At 45.0% G+C, this 16,894-nt stretch overlaps 1 protein-coding gene across 1 annotated transcript; it reads right to left on the reverse strand.

Moving 5' to 3' along the window:
- Positions 1 to 5,875: 5,875 nt before the first annotated feature.
- Positions 5,876 to 14,377, reverse strand: ube2ql1 (ubiquitin-conjugating enzyme E2Q family-like 1). The gene is made up of 2 exons (XM_034545791.1): positions 13,640 to 14,377; positions 5,876 to 6,007 (listed from the first exon to the last, which is right to left on the reverse strand). Exons 1-2 carry the CDS (start codon positions 14,342 to 14,344, stop codon positions 5,876 to 5,878), a joined length of 837 nt encoding a protein of 278 aa, XP_034401682.1. The 5' UTR covers positions 14,345 to 14,377.
- Between the last annotated feature and the right edge of the window lie 2,517 nt (positions 14,378 to 16,894).

Below are 16,894 nucleotides of genomic sequence, written 5' to 3' on the forward strand. Positions count from 1 at the left end.
CGCTGTTTCATCACGCTGAGAGTTGCTTTCATGAGCTTTTTGTTGTGGTTTTCTGGTAATTAAATGAATACCTCTCTCTCTCTCTCTCTCTCTCTCTCTCTCTCTCTCTCTCTCTCTCTCTCTCTCTCTCTGTCTCTCGGAGCCTCCATTCTTTTGGATGTGTCGTGTCTCAAGGTAACCTTCAGGTTATCTCACAATCTTTTTGTTTGTTTGTTTGTTTGTCAGTTGATTCCGCCTCGAGCGCCAACACATTAGTTTGTGCGCTCGCTGTTTTTCGCCATTAAAATGCGGCTTCTCGTGTGTTCGACGCGGCGTCATCAATATCTCTCTCTCTCTCTCGCTCTCTCTCTCTCTCTCTCTCTCCGATCTGTCTCTCTCTCCCGGCCTAATGAGCGTCGGGGAAAATATCAACGAGACAAAAAACTAGAGTGCTCAGGGATCCATTGATTGGGATATGTCAGCAATGATGATAGCAATGTGTGTGTGTGTGTGTGTGTGTGTGTGTGTGTGTGTTTTGCAAATGTGCTTTGTTCAGCAAATATGAGTGTTGTCCAACACCTGCAGAACACCTGCTGACAAACACTGATTTTTGGACGTGTGTAATCCTGAACCGTGACTTTACACTTTATCCCCGTATAAAACTACACGTAGTCCTCAATGGATGAGTTAACGTTTCCATGTCTGTTTTTGGTTAGATGCTTGGAATAAGGTCTGTGGATAAGATTTTAACGTTTAGTACTTCAATATATTCCATTAAAATATTAAAGATATCTCACAAATAACACTGACGCTTTACATTTCTTTAAACATGAGTTGTTAGTGGCTTGAGACTTCACTTGGACTTGGGCAAAAAAATGACTTTTGATTTTTGTGCCACATATCTTCTTTTCTTCAATAATCCAAAATCAAATTCCCATTTGGCTTTTTTGTAGAGGGAACCGGGGGCGATGTTGAGTTCACTAGACCCTCTATTCATGTCGTTTATTACTCGCGCGCTGTCGCACGCAATCTTCATGTCGAGACGCCATGTGTGAAAAGGTCCATTCTGATGGCGCGTTCATTTTAATGGCACATAATTCAATAATTTGTGTGGCAGCTCCTATTTCGCACGGGGCGTCGCTAATCACATCAACGACGGCGCCGTCATTTTTCAGTGCCCCGAAAAAGGAGGCGGCTTAATTAAATGTATTATTTACACCTGTGTTTGAGCGTCTGTCTAAAACGCACCGGGCGGTTTTTTTTTCCGACTAACAATGCAATTCGATCCTTTGTCATTATAATAATCTTTATTAATACTATTTGTCTCTTCATCTTCTCTCTTTTTTTCGTCCTGTTTTTTCGACCTGTCAATCATCTGTAAAGCGCGTCCTGTCAATCATCTGTAAAGCGCCTTCAAATGCATTTGGTTTGTTTGAAAGGCGCCGCGTGAATACAACTTAATTGATTGATTGATCATTAGCCGCTCATAAAACTGCAAGATACTGTACATTTTACAGTAATTTACTGTAATTTTGAATGATTACAGTAAATTACACTATCAAGTAAATACAGCAAGCTGCTGTATTCTTTTGACACAGTAAAGATACTGTGAATTTTACAGTAAATTACTGTAATTGTACAGCAAAAAGTTTTACAGTGTGGTATTTTTAGCGAGGAAGCCTTTGAGGGCGGATGGGAGGGACTGTGGATAACATGACGTTACATCCATAGCTTACGTTGCGTACTTACCAAACTATGACCTTTCGCTGACCTTGGTTTGCCTAAACCTATAATGGCCACCGTTTCACAACGTCTCCACATGCCAGCAGTAAAGTTGGAGGAAATCATCCCGACTGGATTTGTATTGTCTTTACAGCGCACCTTATCTAACCTTCACAACAACAACAAAAAATAGCTTGAACGTTATGTTTCAGTCGGGAGGTCCAACAGTCATCTCTCAGGCACACACTCTCTTTGACACATCCATTTACGGAGGGGGCGCCGGTGTCAGATTAGGGGGAACACGGTGTTCCCATCAAGCTGGAGGGCCGTCTGATAATAAAAAAAAAGCCCAAAAAAGAGTCGAGGTCGGAGGATTACGGTCTGATCTTCGCAGGAGGGTGTCTGGGAGTCGGTGTCCCCACCGGCTGCAGCGGATGAAACTAGGACACTTCAGAGGACACTTCAGAGGACACAGCTGCTGGAAGTAGGTCATTAAAATACATGTGTAGAGCATCGCTTCAGCTCGTGATGCAGGTGTGAAAAAAAAACCACAAAAAAAAAACCACAATCCAAAACGTCAGGAGTTTGAATAAGCTGTAACTTTTATTGCACATTCCTGTTTGGTCTTGCACACGACCTTTTCACCTCTTGACCTCTTTTTAAGACCTCGGCCCTCGACCAAACTGCTCAAGTCGGGAGTCGCCCCGGAGTAACTGATCACAGGTCAGATGTGCACGTTCCCCTTTCTTTTTTTTTTTTTTTTTTTACCAGTGATATTTGAAGCACAGGGAGGTCGTACTGATCCTTGATCTGTGACTGGGGAGAACTTCAGTCCAGATCTGCGTGTTCACTGCGTTACCCATAAGCCAAATCACTGTCTAGAGCAGGACCAATGGGGAAGGGACAGTAGTGACATCACGGAGGGGACCAGGAAGTATTCAAGGGAGCGTATAGACATTTTCTTAAATTTCACTTTGATGCACTCACAATGAAGAAAATACTCCCTTTTATAATCTTGAGGCTTTGCAACCTTCTGTCCTTCTTTACTCCCTGAAATCCCCCCCCCCCCCCCCCCCCCACACTCCCAAATAAACACACCTTCCCCCATCACACAAATACATAGGCTATCATTCTCACTAAAATTATTATTTTTTTCCTTCTCATTTTTCTTTTGACAACACCTGCAACATGCTTCAAATCTTCATTTTGGCAAACCACAAATAAATTAAAACACAAACATTCATATAAACACAATGTGACATTTTTTTTTTTCCGGACGCTTTCGAAATCAAAAAGAAATATACACACAATACAGAACCCAAAGAAAGAAGAAGAAGAAGAAGAAGAAGAAGAAGAAGAAGAAAAAAAAAAAAAAAAGAACAAGGAAAAGAGAAGCATTTGCATTTTTTTTGTTTTTTCCCGTATTTTTTCTCGCTTTTCTTGAAAAAAAAGATATACAGTAGCTAGCTACCAATCACGTGTCACATGCAGATATAATACAACATAATCAGTTCACCCAGTTAGTGTCTGCAAACTACCAATCTAAAACTATATCACAAAATTATTCTCTCGAAACCAGCAAACACTCAGCGTTTGAGATATTTTTGTCTCGCCTAATAATAATTCGGTTTACAGTTTTTTTTCTCCGCTGACGAGCCGAGAGATCACTTACACACGATAGGCCCTGAAAACGACGAGCCGGGTTCAAAGAGGACTAATGATCACGTACCAGATGTTGTGTTGTTGTTGTTGTTGTTGTTTCTTCTTTTTCTTTTTTTATCCAACCATGTAACACACATATTTACTCACACGTGCACTCACACACAGACGGACATTTGTTATCGGCCACAAACGACACACGAGGGGTCCAGCTCAGCCTCCGGCTAAGCCTCCAGCTCAGCGGTTTAAAGTATCCTGCTGCAGGATTACGGTTGGGGTGGGGGGGGGTGGGGGGGAGGCTGCTGAGACGCTCCTATACGTCTTCCTGTCTCTCCTCCCCTAACCCACCAGTCTGCCCTACACTCCCCACCTCCACATCCTAAAAAAAACATAGGGCAGGAGCAGAAAGTTACAAAATGTCAGCGCGGGCGAGCGGGAGGTTTGACATCCTCCATCCTTCTACCTGTGAAAATGTCAGACCAATTAGCAGCTTCCCCCCCCCCCCCCCCCCCCTCTGACATTTAACTGGCAGATAGCAAAACAAACACACGAGGAGCCCACTGGTCTGGGACGGTCTGCGGCGAGCAAGGCGTCCGGCTTGATTGAGACTGACGTAGAGTTGATATTAGATATTCATAATGTCCTTTTAAAAAGGTTGGAACTCGGGAAACTGTGTGTGTGTGTGTGCGTGTGTCTCTTAAAGTAATCACAGCGGGTCGGAGCTGATAGTATCTGTCTTCGGCCATTTTGAAAGCCACCTGACATTTCCAGAAGCAGCCGGTAGTGATCAAAGCTCTGCCTCTGCTCTCCTCCTGCTCCTCCTCCTCTCCCCACTGCCTTCAGTGTCTCTCTCTCTGTCTCTCTCAGCAGACATCAATCAGGCGAGCTCTGAAGCGTGCGCTCATTTAAAGCTCCACTCCGTCCACGGCAGCGTCTGTCGGTCTTCATTCCTGGGCGTCACACCTGGGCGAGTGTGTGTGTGTGTGTGTGTGTGGAGCACAGCTAAACATCCGAAGCGTTTACTCAACTTATGGATCGAGAGAGAGAGAGAGAGAGAGAGAGAGAGAAGAGAGAGACAGACGAGATATTCAGTCACAACCACACACTTGTTTACAGTACTAATAATCAGGAGCTGACATAGAAAGTGGGACAAGACGGCGACAAGTAGTTCAGCAACAAAACAAACACACAGAAACAACAGCACTCCCCTTAGGCCTTTTAGTGTCATTCACAGTAAATCATATCATTCCCTGTTTAATGGGTTGTCTCCCTTGCTCACACACACACACACACACACACACACACACACACACACACACTGAATCCTGGCCTTCAGCTGTACCATCTGGTATCTAAATCATGGGAAATAGTCTTCTTCCTCTCCTCTCTCTCACACACACACACACACTCGCACACACACACACACACACACACACACACACACACACACACGGTAGAGAGAGAAAAGAAAGAGAGGCGATTGACCGTCGTTCTATTAATCATAGCCTACTCTGCATAAAGCGACAAGTAACTTTTTATTTCTCCATTAGAAATCAACATCCATCTACGCAACAGTGAGCTCTAAATGTAGCCACAAGAGACGGGAGAGAAAGAAAGGAGAAACGGAGTGAGCGAGCGAGCTAAAGACAGATACAGACAGAGAGAGAGAGAGAGAGAGAGAGAGAGCACAGCTCCATGTAAATTACAATCTTGTTGCATTGAACTGTGAGCAACGGCACAGTCGAAAGAAAGGGGGGAAATGAAGGAGTGAATGAGTGAGTGTCAACGCCAGTGCGTTGCCCGTCTATTCCATTTATATGTAAATGACCCCACAGCTACAGACAGAGAGAGAGAGAGAGAGAGAGAGATGGCAGGGAAGCGATGCCAGTTCGGTGCCGTAGAGGAGAAGGGAGGGGTGGGAGGAGAGAGAGGAGAGGATGGGAGGAAGAGGACAGAGGAGGGGGATGACTCTCCTTCATTCAGTAGTCTTTCACATGGGTGGAGGAGTCCACGCTGTCCGATCTTTTCCTGTACGCTCGCAGGTGTGCGTTATGACAACAACAAAATCCACCGACAGTAATGCACACACACACACACACACACACACACACACACACACCTCCCTCTCAGGTCTTTTCCAAAATGGGGGAAAGTATCTCCCTGGGCGAGAGGGATGAGGGGAACAAAAGTTGCTTCTTGGTGGAGGAGGGATGTCTGCTCTCCGCGAGTTTCAGTGGAGATGAGGGCAAAAAAAACAAACAATAAAAAAAAAAAGAATCCCACAAAAAAAAACAAAAAAAACAATAACACAAGACACACAAAACCGTAAAAAGAAAAAAAATAAGGAATATCTTTTGAGTGAAACAGCAGATGGGAGATTGTTGAGTTAGCGTGGTGCGTCGTTTTGCGTGTCGGGGCTAGCTGGGTTTTTGTTTTCCGGCTAGCGTGGGGGAGGGGGGTCAGGGGGGGGGGGGGGGGGGGGGGGGGGGGGGGGGGGGGGTCGGAGGCCGAGCACTCAGCCGTCGGACACGGGCGGAGACACCCAGCCGTACTTCTCGTGGGTCTTCACCAGGGACTTGAAGGTGGCCTCGGCTTCCTTGCGGCTGAAAGCTTTCTTGGACTTCCCCGATTTCCTACATATACGCCCCTGTGAGAGAGAGAGAGAGAAAGAGAGAGAGAGAGAGAGAGAGACAGAGAGAGAGAGAGAGAGAGAGAGAGAGAGAGAGAGAGACAGGGAGGAAAGGGGTCAAAGGGAAATGAGGTTAGGATTGTGATACAAAAATATAGCAAACTAATGGAAGGAATCAACGCGTTCCTTCATGTCTTTATGTCTCTTAGTGGGGTCTGAAAACATTCATACTTTGACAAAAAGGCCTCGATATTCACACCTCAGTTCGGGGACACCATCACAAACGTAGTAGCTAACGTTAAGGAAGGTCACGTCTTTCAAAATGTCTTTGTTAAGGGTCGTTGGGGGTTTTATAGACTCAAAAAGGAGTAGAGAAACGTCAACATTTTGTGAAACGTATTTGCTGATGGAGAGTTAAATGAAGATTTATAACACGCTCATTTATTAGGTTTCAACACTTTAGTTTTTCTACCACTTAAAGGGACAGTGTGTAGGATGTGTGGTTGCCTTACACACTGATTATACACAAATGAAAACATAATTATGATTATTATATTTACATTTTTTTCCATTCCACCCGCTGATACATCTCCAGAAATGCTACACACTGTCCTTTAAAGGAACGAGATATAACGTGTAATGTATTCAACTCGAGCTGCTGTTGGAGAGATTAGCTCTTTATGCTAAGCTAAGCTAACCACCTGCTGGTTTAATAAGCCTTATATTTTAACAGACAATGCATTTCCAAAAAATGATGGCGGAGAAATAACTGAACGGGTGAATGAATAATAAAGAAGAACTGTTATATTCAAATGTTGTTTGTTGTTGAAGGTGTTGGACTGGAGGAAGTTGGACGTCAGTATTTCCAGTTCCTGTCTACAATGTCGGCCAAAAAAGCCACTTTCACGCAATCTATTGGTCTGTCTGTCAGAAGGCCAATTATTAATGATATTTCACAAAACTTGAGAGAGACAAAACAATTGATTGATGGCTGTTGGCGATGATCTCAGCCATCACGTGATTCACGTGGTTGTGTTTTGCCATGCGACAACGGAGATAGATCTAAAGCTGCTCTGTGTAGACGTTCAGGTGATAGCAGCTTCTATTTAAAGCCGCAATTATTGCCAGTATTAATACATCTGTCAATCATTTTGGATGGCGAATCCATTCATTTGTTGGGCCTGTAAAGTGTCAGGAAGTGGTGAAAAAAACGACCATCACAATTGTAATAAAAGGGTGCAAGAAATATGAAGTTATTACAATGATGTAAAACATCATCACACTGGAGAAAGTGGCTATTAGTAGGAGGAAAGAAAGTCTTGATTTTCTTTGTATTTTTGCATATTTTCATACATTTCGCTTTCTGGGTGAAATAAAGAAATAAAAGCACGTCAAAATTATTTTTTATCTGGATTTGCATTTTCAGATCAAAAGAAAGATGATTTTCTTGTCCACAATTGTCAGCGGTGTTCTCAAGCTCATACCAGACCGAATATAGAAATACATATATAGTGCACATCGATGGAGATGTTAACAGGGCAAGTGGTCTGCATGCAGGTTTAACGTTAGGTCAATGTTTAAAGGCAGGGAAAAAAGGGTCTTTTAAGACCTCAGGTCCAATCTGAAGTACCCTCCACTACGCTGGGAGACAAGTGAGGACCAGAACCACCTCCACCTCCACCGAATGATGAAAGAGTTGGAAAATATGACAGGAAATAAACACGTGAGCGTGTAACCCTCTTGTGTGAAAAGCATCTCACTCAGGGCACCGTGACATCTCACAGAGACATTTCCCCCCTCCTTCACACGCTGGAGCTAATAATAAGCGTGGGATGACAAGGGGGCAAAAAGAAATAAAAAAAAAAATCGAATGGAGAAAAGAGGTGTGACGATAAAGCTGCTTATTCTGTATTCTGTTGGCAGCGTCGCTAATTCTACCCTAAAGAAAATTCCTGTGGGAGAAACTGTCTTCACATTTAACCCTCTTGACGGAGCCATGACGTAAAGCAGAATAAAAATCATCTCAGAATTATAGAAACATGAGAAATGGAAGGTAAATTGGTCTGACTGCAAAGTAAATCTCTGGTCATACTGCAGATATACTGAGGCAGCATCCACCGGGTCTAAAAAACAAATGGCCATCAGGGGGCGACTCCTTCGCTCTAATTGTATAGAAGTCTATGAGAAAACTACCCTACTTATTATTTATTACCTCAATACACATTGTAAACACGAGTGTATGATCTTAATCTCTAGTTTCAAGTCTTCTTCAAAGCAGCATGATGTTCATTTAGCAAACTATGGTCCCATTTAGAGTAAAATAGAGCATAAAGCAGCGTATGCTTTAGGGCGGGGCTACCTTGTGATTGACAGGTCGCAACCACAGGGTTTTTCCGGTCTATGAGTTGTGAGTGTTTCCTTCTTACAATGTTCACAGTGTGTTTTTCAGTTCATGTAAATTAATTGGAACATTTTGGTGGCCTAAAATGTCTTATTCTCAGCATTCCCTTCTGGTTGCAAAAAAAAACCAAGATGGCGACGGATACAATTTCAAAATCAAAGCTTCAGGAAAACCGTCCACAAACCAATGGGTGACGTCACGCCTACTTCTTATATATACTCTATGAGCTATACTGACGCCATACGAGACACTGGCCTGTTGCAGTGTGATATGTATTGTACTTTCCTGTAATTGTTTGCACGCGCTCCATAACAACACTGCACCACTTCCCTCTACCCAGAATGCTTCTTGGCAGGGAGAAATCAGAGGCCACTCCACTCCGCTGAAACCACCACCGACGACATTATTTTATACGGTTAGCTCCTCTGCATGCTGCAGTGCAGATAAATAGCCTCATTTCTTGAGACACCCGCGGTCTGCACGTTACTCCTGCAGCTGTACGATCCGCTGTGTTTTAGGAGGAGAGCACTGGAGCCACTTTGAGGTCGGCCATTGGTTGTGACACAACGTCGGATACAAAAAGAAAGCAACTTATCAATCTGTTTAATTTTGTCGTTAAAAGACATTTTGGGAAGTGTGATATTTAAGACGTAAAATATAAAGCTCCAGCCAGCAGCCAGTTAGCTTAGCTTAGCTTAGCATAAAGACTGGAAACAGTTGGAAAACTGCTAGCCGGCACTCCTGAAGCTCACGTTAACATGTTACATTACGACAGTTTGTTGGGACTACGTTTTCATTGCTGTGACCACCTTAAAGTCAGCAATAAATATCTGAAAACCTGAGTAAATAAAACCAAACTATTTACACGTGTAGTAGAACACCATTTTTATCAATACTGTCCATTCATTCTAGAAAATAATCTACAAATACACTGATTTGTATTAATCCCTGGTCCAAAAAAACCCCAAATCTGCGAGCTTAATACAATAACATTAGCGTACTACTAATTCGTGGTTTACGGTCATACAATTGTTGTCCCGGAAAAACCGAATCCAAAAGGCAACAGCTCACATGTTTTTGATTTTTTTTTTTTACTACTTTTGTCTCAGCATTGAGAAAAAAAATATATACAAGATTTATATGAGAGATTAAACAAGATAAGTGTATCTGCACAATCTCTAACATTAGCACAGGGGAAGCATTAGTGCTGTATTTGAATAAATACAAATAAAAAGCTGGATTTTAGGACTCCAGTTTTGAGCTTCATGCTTCCCCCATGCAGAGAGAGAGACACATCAAACACAGTCCAGCATTAATCCCCCCCCCCCCCCCCCCCCCGTGACATCTGACGGACGATCTCTACGTCCTATCGCGTACTCGCTCGGCTATTTTGGGTTCAAAGGCGATGCCGGGGGATAAAGGGAGATGAGGTGATAACGTGGAACGATCTGGAGATTAGGGTTACAGTTTCCATTCCCTGTTGCGACGCATTGGCCTCGTTTTTTCAGTGCCGGTGTGGGGGCTCTCTCTCTCTCAACGTCTCCGTCTCACACGGACAACGACCTGGAACCCAAGGAAACCTTTTCCCTATAGACACAAGCGCCGTTCCTTCGGGGGGACTCGCTTTGATCCACGCAGCCATTAAAATGGAGAAAAAAACCCACATCATCTGGTTGTCACCTAAGCGCCGCTGTCTGAAACCTGCTCTGCCTCGCCGTGCAGCCGGAGGCCTGTAGTCCAGATTACCCGGGCTGACACACACCGATGATGCACCGCTTGGCTACTGTCGCGCAGCCTGGATATGCTGTTCTCCATGGTGTCTTCACGCGTGTCGCCATATGTTTGAAACCATGGTGATGGATGGCAGGGTGGACTGTGCCCTCATCCTGTTGTGGACGTCTTTTCACCAGTTTGTTACCCGTGAGGTGAACGTGTGTGTGTGTGTGTGTGACATAAAGACCCCGATTATGACAGGGGAAGAGAGTGTGTGAATGAGGGGGAGAAGATATTGCACGTGTGTGTGTGTGTGTGTGTGTATTGTTGCACAAGTCTCCACAAGAGTCTATGACTTCAGCATGAAAAGGGGAAATTGAGCATTAACTGGCACCATTGTGTTCGCGGGGCATCTACGAGAATCCAAAGGCGGACGGAGAGAGAGAGGAAGTACAAATATCTGCTCGCGAGAGAAAGAATGGGCAAACAACAGTGTGTGTGAGCGTGAGTGTGTGTGTGTGTGTGTGTGTGTGTGTGTGTTGCCAGCTGAGTGAGAGCCCCGGGGCCTATACAGTGCCATGTCAGTGTTTATCTATTTCAGCTAAGTTGAAAGGCACACACTGTAAAGTGGCTGCTGGGTAATCGCGCGAATGGGGATCAGTCAATGGGCGGAGGAGAGAAGGGCCCAGTGCATGTTGGGAAGCAGCTCTGGCGGCTTTGTGGGTGTGTGTGTGTGTGTGTGTGTGTGTGTGTCTGCGAATTGCATAACGCAGACATGTGCTTAACGGGGTCGGGATAAACAAACAGGGATCAATGTCATTGTCATCCTCTTCAGATCATTAGGAGAGCCCAGAGGGACTGATGGCGGGGTCATTAAAGGATAATACCACCGGTTTCTTTTTTTAAGTTGGCGTCATTGGTTTAGCTTCCTTTCAATGGAACAATTACATCACAGAAAACAGGAGCATTAAGGGTAGCTTAAACAGCGTAATGTAATTCAAATAACTCTGTGGATGTCATGGTGTGGGGGGTGTGTGTGGGGGGGCCTTGGGAAGTACACATGTTTATGTCTACATTTTGGAGAAAAAAAAGACACAAAAAGCAGCAATCTATTATTATCGTCTTATAAACGCCAATCATCAGTGTCACATCTTATTTGCCGTGGGTGTCGTCTTTAACACTCGATAGCAGCGCAGTTCAGGCTGCAACCGGTTTGTCATTTCGAAACGAGTGACGCGCGCGGCTGACAGTCGGTCGACTCGTACGTGACGCGGGGCTCCGAAGACGGGAGCGTTCGTGACTGACAGGTTACAGAAATGAATATGGGAATAAACAAAAATGTGCAAAGAAATGTAACTGGCCTCGTCTGCAGGGCGAAAGGGAAAAGAAGAGAGAGGAAGGTGGAAGGCCAGGAGTGTGTACTCATTAAGGCCTCAACTAGCGAACACGAGGCCGAGTTCAGCCGACACACGACCGACTGTTCCACCACCATGAGACAGATTACAATGTGCCAGTGATTGTCCAAAAATAGGAAGGTAAGGATCCCAAGGCCAGACTTTGGTACTGTCTCCTCGTTTGGAGTCTGTGTGTGTCTGTGTGTGTGTGTGTGTGTGTGTGTAGCCTCACATCTGCAGGTGAGTCTCTGTTGACTTTCACCTCACTGCTTTGTCACCGCGTGTTTCCTCTCGCACTAAAAATAGTCGGGAAGCTTCTAAAACAAAACCACATATTGTCGGAGCGAGAAAAAAAGAAAAAAAGAAGGTGCCCGGGGGACAAATGAATATAACCCCCTGTGTGTGTGCGTGTGTGCGTGTGTGTGTGTGTGTGTGTGTTGAGCTTTTTATATAAATAGTTCCTCGTTTGTCACGGGGCACGAGTGATGAGGGCGTCGGACAGAAAAATGAGGACACGCCAGCGCCTGCGTGGGCACGAAACCACAGAAGAGGCGGACAAAGAGGATGTACACACGCCTACACACACACACACACACACACACACACACACAGACACACACGCACACACACACACACACACACACACGCACACAGTGGAATAATTAATCAATATTGTTATCCATTAGCAAACTGGAGGGGGAAGACACTGCACCATAATTAGGGAGCACTGCGGAGCTGCCTGCTCATCTCCTCGAGCAGCAAATCAAGATGAAACACACACACACACACACACACACACACACTTTCCTCTCTCTCTCTCAGCTGTGGGTACAGTTGTTGTTGTTGTTGCACGACCTCGCTAGGTTACAGCTGCTTGATGACAACAGAGAGGACTCGGTGCTGGAATAATGCTCCGTTATATCATCCAAAACCCCCCAAAAAAGAAGCACCGAGGGGTCGGTGGGGGGTTGGGGGAGAATCCGGTGACGGTTTACATAAGGGGTCCTGCCACAGCGCTGTCATGCTGACGTCAGACGGGGAGTCCGGGAGGAGGAAGAATCAAGACTCTACCGATGAAATGATGGGACACGAGGCAGAAGAGAGCAAAACGCTTTTAGAAAACTGTGATTCTTGTCAGGGTGGAAACCAGACAATCGATTCAGAGTTCAAACGATTCTAGCCCGGAGTGCGTTCGGATATGCAGCTTTTATTCAGAGCTGCTGCTGCTGCAGTGCACTGAGGATGTGGAAAAACAGATTTGACAGGATTACATAATCCATTCAGTATAAAACAGAGAAGCCTGTTGTACAGGGCTTCCTGCTGCCTCCATGTATTCAAACACCTCTCCATCCATCATCACGCATCACGACACGTTGAATAACTCGGTCCAATAATCTGCAGCGTATAGCACAGATATAGCGAGGCCGCATTAGAGCCGCCGTGGGGACGGTTCCATCGCGTGGCGAGGCCCGTCTCATGTTGCCAACGGATTCTGATTTATGGAGGCAATAAAAAAGGAGAGCGACCCGGCGCTGCAGAGAAGAGCTGGAATCAAGGAGATACTGAGGTTTGCACTGCATGAAAAATGGCTGCTGTGAAGTCACATCAAAATTAATACTATTCACATTCATGGCTTGGCTCACATGGGAGGAAGGGGAGGAGACTACAGGCCTGCGTTGTGACAGGACAGCAATAGCTCACATTGAGCATAATGAATGCTATAAATAGGCTAAACTGTTTAAATATATATTATGATAAAGGAGCTGTCTCACATTAGGGCGTATTTTTCCTATTTGGATAAACTCGTGAATTTTCCTATAAATATGTTGAAAGATCACTCCACTGATCAGAAAAAAGTATAAATGAAAGTAGATGAACACAGATACCATTACCAACCCAACCAGTTGTATTAAAGGAAATACTGCTTTGAACATAGACTATAGACACCTCACCGTGGTGGACATGTGCCGCACATGCGTAAACGCAGTATTACGCGTTTATTACGCATGACGCACGAATGCCTAATGGTTTTTGGTCACATCCAGTGCGCGTCGTGGCTGAAAAATGAAATCTATTAACCATGATTAACTTGCTCTATGGTTGATGGACCCCCCACCCCCCCCTCACCCGCCAGCACCTCACCTGTCCTTTTACGAGGCTGGCCGCAAACTGCCTCATGACCGCCTCCACCGTGTAGGCGCTGGACCATCCGCGGGGGGTCAACAGCTCCATGCATATGGCCCCGCCGTCCAGCACGTAGCCGTTCTCCAACCGGGGCGTCAGGACCCGCATAAACGGCGGCGAGAAGGGGAAATTGTCGGGAAAGGTGACATTGAGTAGTATGAACTCGGTGCTGGTCTCCTTCATGTCCTGCCACAGCGCCGAGTCCTTGTCCACCTGGTGCAGTTTGACGTTCCAGTCGTACAGGTTGTCCTCCACCAGCTCCACGGTGATGAAGTTGTCCCCTAACCTCCGGATCTCCTGTAGCTCCTTCATCAGCCTGCGCGTCCGGACCTGGGTGCAGTGTTGCCGGTGAGGCGCCAGCGGTGGTATCGAGGAGGCGCTGGTCGCTTTACTCCCACCTCCTCCGGTCTGCAGCTTCTCCTTCGCCTCCTTGCCCTGCTTATCCTTGCCGGACGGCTTGTCCTTGCCCTGCTGGTCCAGTTTCCTCGCCTTAATCTCCGGGGTGCTCAGGATGTTGGTCTCGTTGGCGGTCTGACAGTGTTTGTTGGCGTTGTTCTTCTGGTTCCCTTTAGTCCCCTTTAGCGAGCCCTGATGGTGCTTTGGGTCCTCGGTGTCTCGGTCGTGCAGGCGGATGAGACCGATCTTCCGCAGTAAGGTGGCCATAATTTTCTATAGATCTATTGTTTTCTCCGCCGATCCCCACCCCCCACCACCACCCCCCGCCCCCCTCCCCGGCACAGGGGCAAGAATCACCCGTTAAAAGTCGGTGCCCCCGCTCTCAAGAAGAAGCCCCGTTCCTTGGATGCTGATGATCAACCTCGTACCGCAACACCCCCCTCCGCTCACTGCAGCCACGGGATGAACGCACAACCCGGGGAGCCTGTCCTGTCCTCAGAGCATCATGTCCACGCGCCTCGACTGGAGAACCAAAGACAGTAGAATGAGAGTTTAGGTGGAATTATTTCACTGAGAGAGACAGACACCACAAATAAAACAAGCTCTGTCTAATGAAGTTATTATTTTTTGTTCTTCTATCTAACCCCCCCCACCCAACCCACACACACAATTGGAGCGACACCATCACTGCAGTTATTCAATGAGAAGGTCGATACATAACGCACGAGCATTTGGGTGTAATTGTAAAAACACATTAACAACTGAGCGTCTGTTATGGTTTTTACACCGAATAAAAAACATGCATATTTTAGGGATGTCATAGAAGGAACGTCAAGGGAGGAGAACAAACACCATAATGCATCACAAGGTTGTTTCAACACACGATCCTCTCACTGATGATTAGTCACACTATAGCTCATATACAGGACACATATATAAGAACATTAAAGACACACTCTGAAAACACATATTAATATAACTAAGGTCACTAAAGGCTTTGAGGATATATGCACCATAAGCTCTTGAAAAAAAGACTATGGATTATATTATTATAGGGGAATTAAAAAGCCATAAATAGCATATGCGCCGAACAATATCCAGCAGTGTAAATGCTCATCAATATCACACGTTCTCGGCTCTCTGTGCTCCGCCGCCCACACAGACACAATATCAGACCAGCAATCCGACGGCAGCCCGTACTTACCGTAGAAGAGCGAGAGTCGAAGTGTGTCCGTTTATTAAATTATTGTTATTATATCCCGTTGTGTAGAGCGAACACCGATCCCGTTGTGAGCGAAAAGCAGAAATATGTCTCCACCGTCCAAGAAGACCTGCCGTCGGACGGGAGCTGCAGCGAGGAGGAGAAGGAGAGCCTTTGATGTGTGTGCGTGTGTGCGTGTGTGTGCGCGTGTGTGTGCAGCTGCCGCAGCTCCGGTTTTAATGCAGCCGAGGACAAACCAGCCCCCGGTAATCCTTCTGAGCCAGTCTGTTCTCACCGGTGAAGCTCTGCAACGTATATAGGCCTTTTTTGTTTTTTCAAAATAAAAGCCCAGAAGTTGCATTCAAGGTAAACTAAGCACCAAAATGGATACATTCATACCTCACACGGAATATAGCCCACTGTGTATGAAAATGAAATCAAATTGGCAATTGAAATAAAGACCACGCATCAATTATAAGCTTCTTTAAATTGTTGCCTTTCTCAATAAAACGGCACCACTTGTTTAATGCTCCATCAATTGACTAACTATTTGGTGTATAAAGAAAATTATCAACAAGCAACACAATAAGATATGATTCATATCGGGGAAAAATAGAAAACAAATCGCCTTTAGCAGAATAAGGTTGGACACTATAACACAACCAATGATTCAAATGCACCACGATAAAGAATGGAAATATTAAACAATAGGAGCCACACCATTATGAGCAGTTCCACAGCAGTTGAACAGAGGTGTACTGAAATAAATAGTATCATTTTTAATCTAATCTTAATGGAATATTACTTTTATTTTGAAATTCCATGGTATATTTCCTGGTTTATTCTGGCTCAGTCTGTGCAGCTTGACCTTCTTGTGTAGAGAATAGACTATTCAATAGCACCAAGGGAAGATGATGCCGGAGGAATGTCATCTCAACGTCACTGATAGTCACTTTCACGAGTCCCCCATTTACCCCAATGCTGTCAGAAAATGTGTAATATACATTGAGTACACGTTACTGTAAAGTGAGCAAAGCTCAGCTTTATTTTGAAGGTTCGTTGGGAAATACTAGCTGTTTTTAGCCTTCTCCTTATATATCTATATATTAATAGATAGACAATAAGATGAAATGTAGGCATATAAGCTTTCCTTCATGAGGTGTATGATTTTTTTAATGTAGAGTTACATTCCAGTAATATGTTGTATTTTCCTATATTATGTGTACAATTCCCCGTCACATATTTGTAAAACGGCGGTTGGTTAATACCGTGCTGTGTATGTAGTCGGACATAATAATAAATATAATAAAATATAACTGGATGAAACATGCTGTCTATGAAACAACAAGTGTGTTTTTTTTTTCGATTAATGGCACATATTAACACACACACTATCATTATAATTAAAACCTGTAAACCAATACCATTTGGCATAGTAATCGTACAATACTGGTTTAGATGCAATGCCGTAATTAAACTCAATTCAGTTTATGGTTTTGACAAAGAAGCTTCTGCTTAACTGGCACCGCGACACTTTGAGTCACTTAACGACACTCTGTCATCGGTCGTTGCCATGGCAGCGGAACAGCACCCACAGGGATTGGCCAGTCCATTGC

Source organism: Cyclopterus lumpus, chromosome 11 (assembly GCF_009769545.1).
Source record: "Cyclopterus lumpus isolate fCycLum1 chromosome 11, fCycLum1.pri, whole genome shotgun sequence".
Taxonomy (NCBI): Eukaryota; Metazoa; Chordata; class Actinopteri; order Perciformes; family Cyclopteridae; genus Cyclopterus; species Cyclopterus lumpus.

Bases quoted from the DNA above. Each gene is read 5' to 3' on its own strand.
- ube2ql1 (XM_034545791.1), bottom strand. From the start codon at position 14,344: ATGGCCACCTTACTGCGGAAGATCGGTCTCATCCGCCTGCACGACCGA. The intron at 6,008-13,639 runs GTGAGGTGCTGG...TCTCTCTCACAG, and splicing joins CCAGCCTCGTAAAAGGACAG to GGGCGTATATGTAGGAAATC.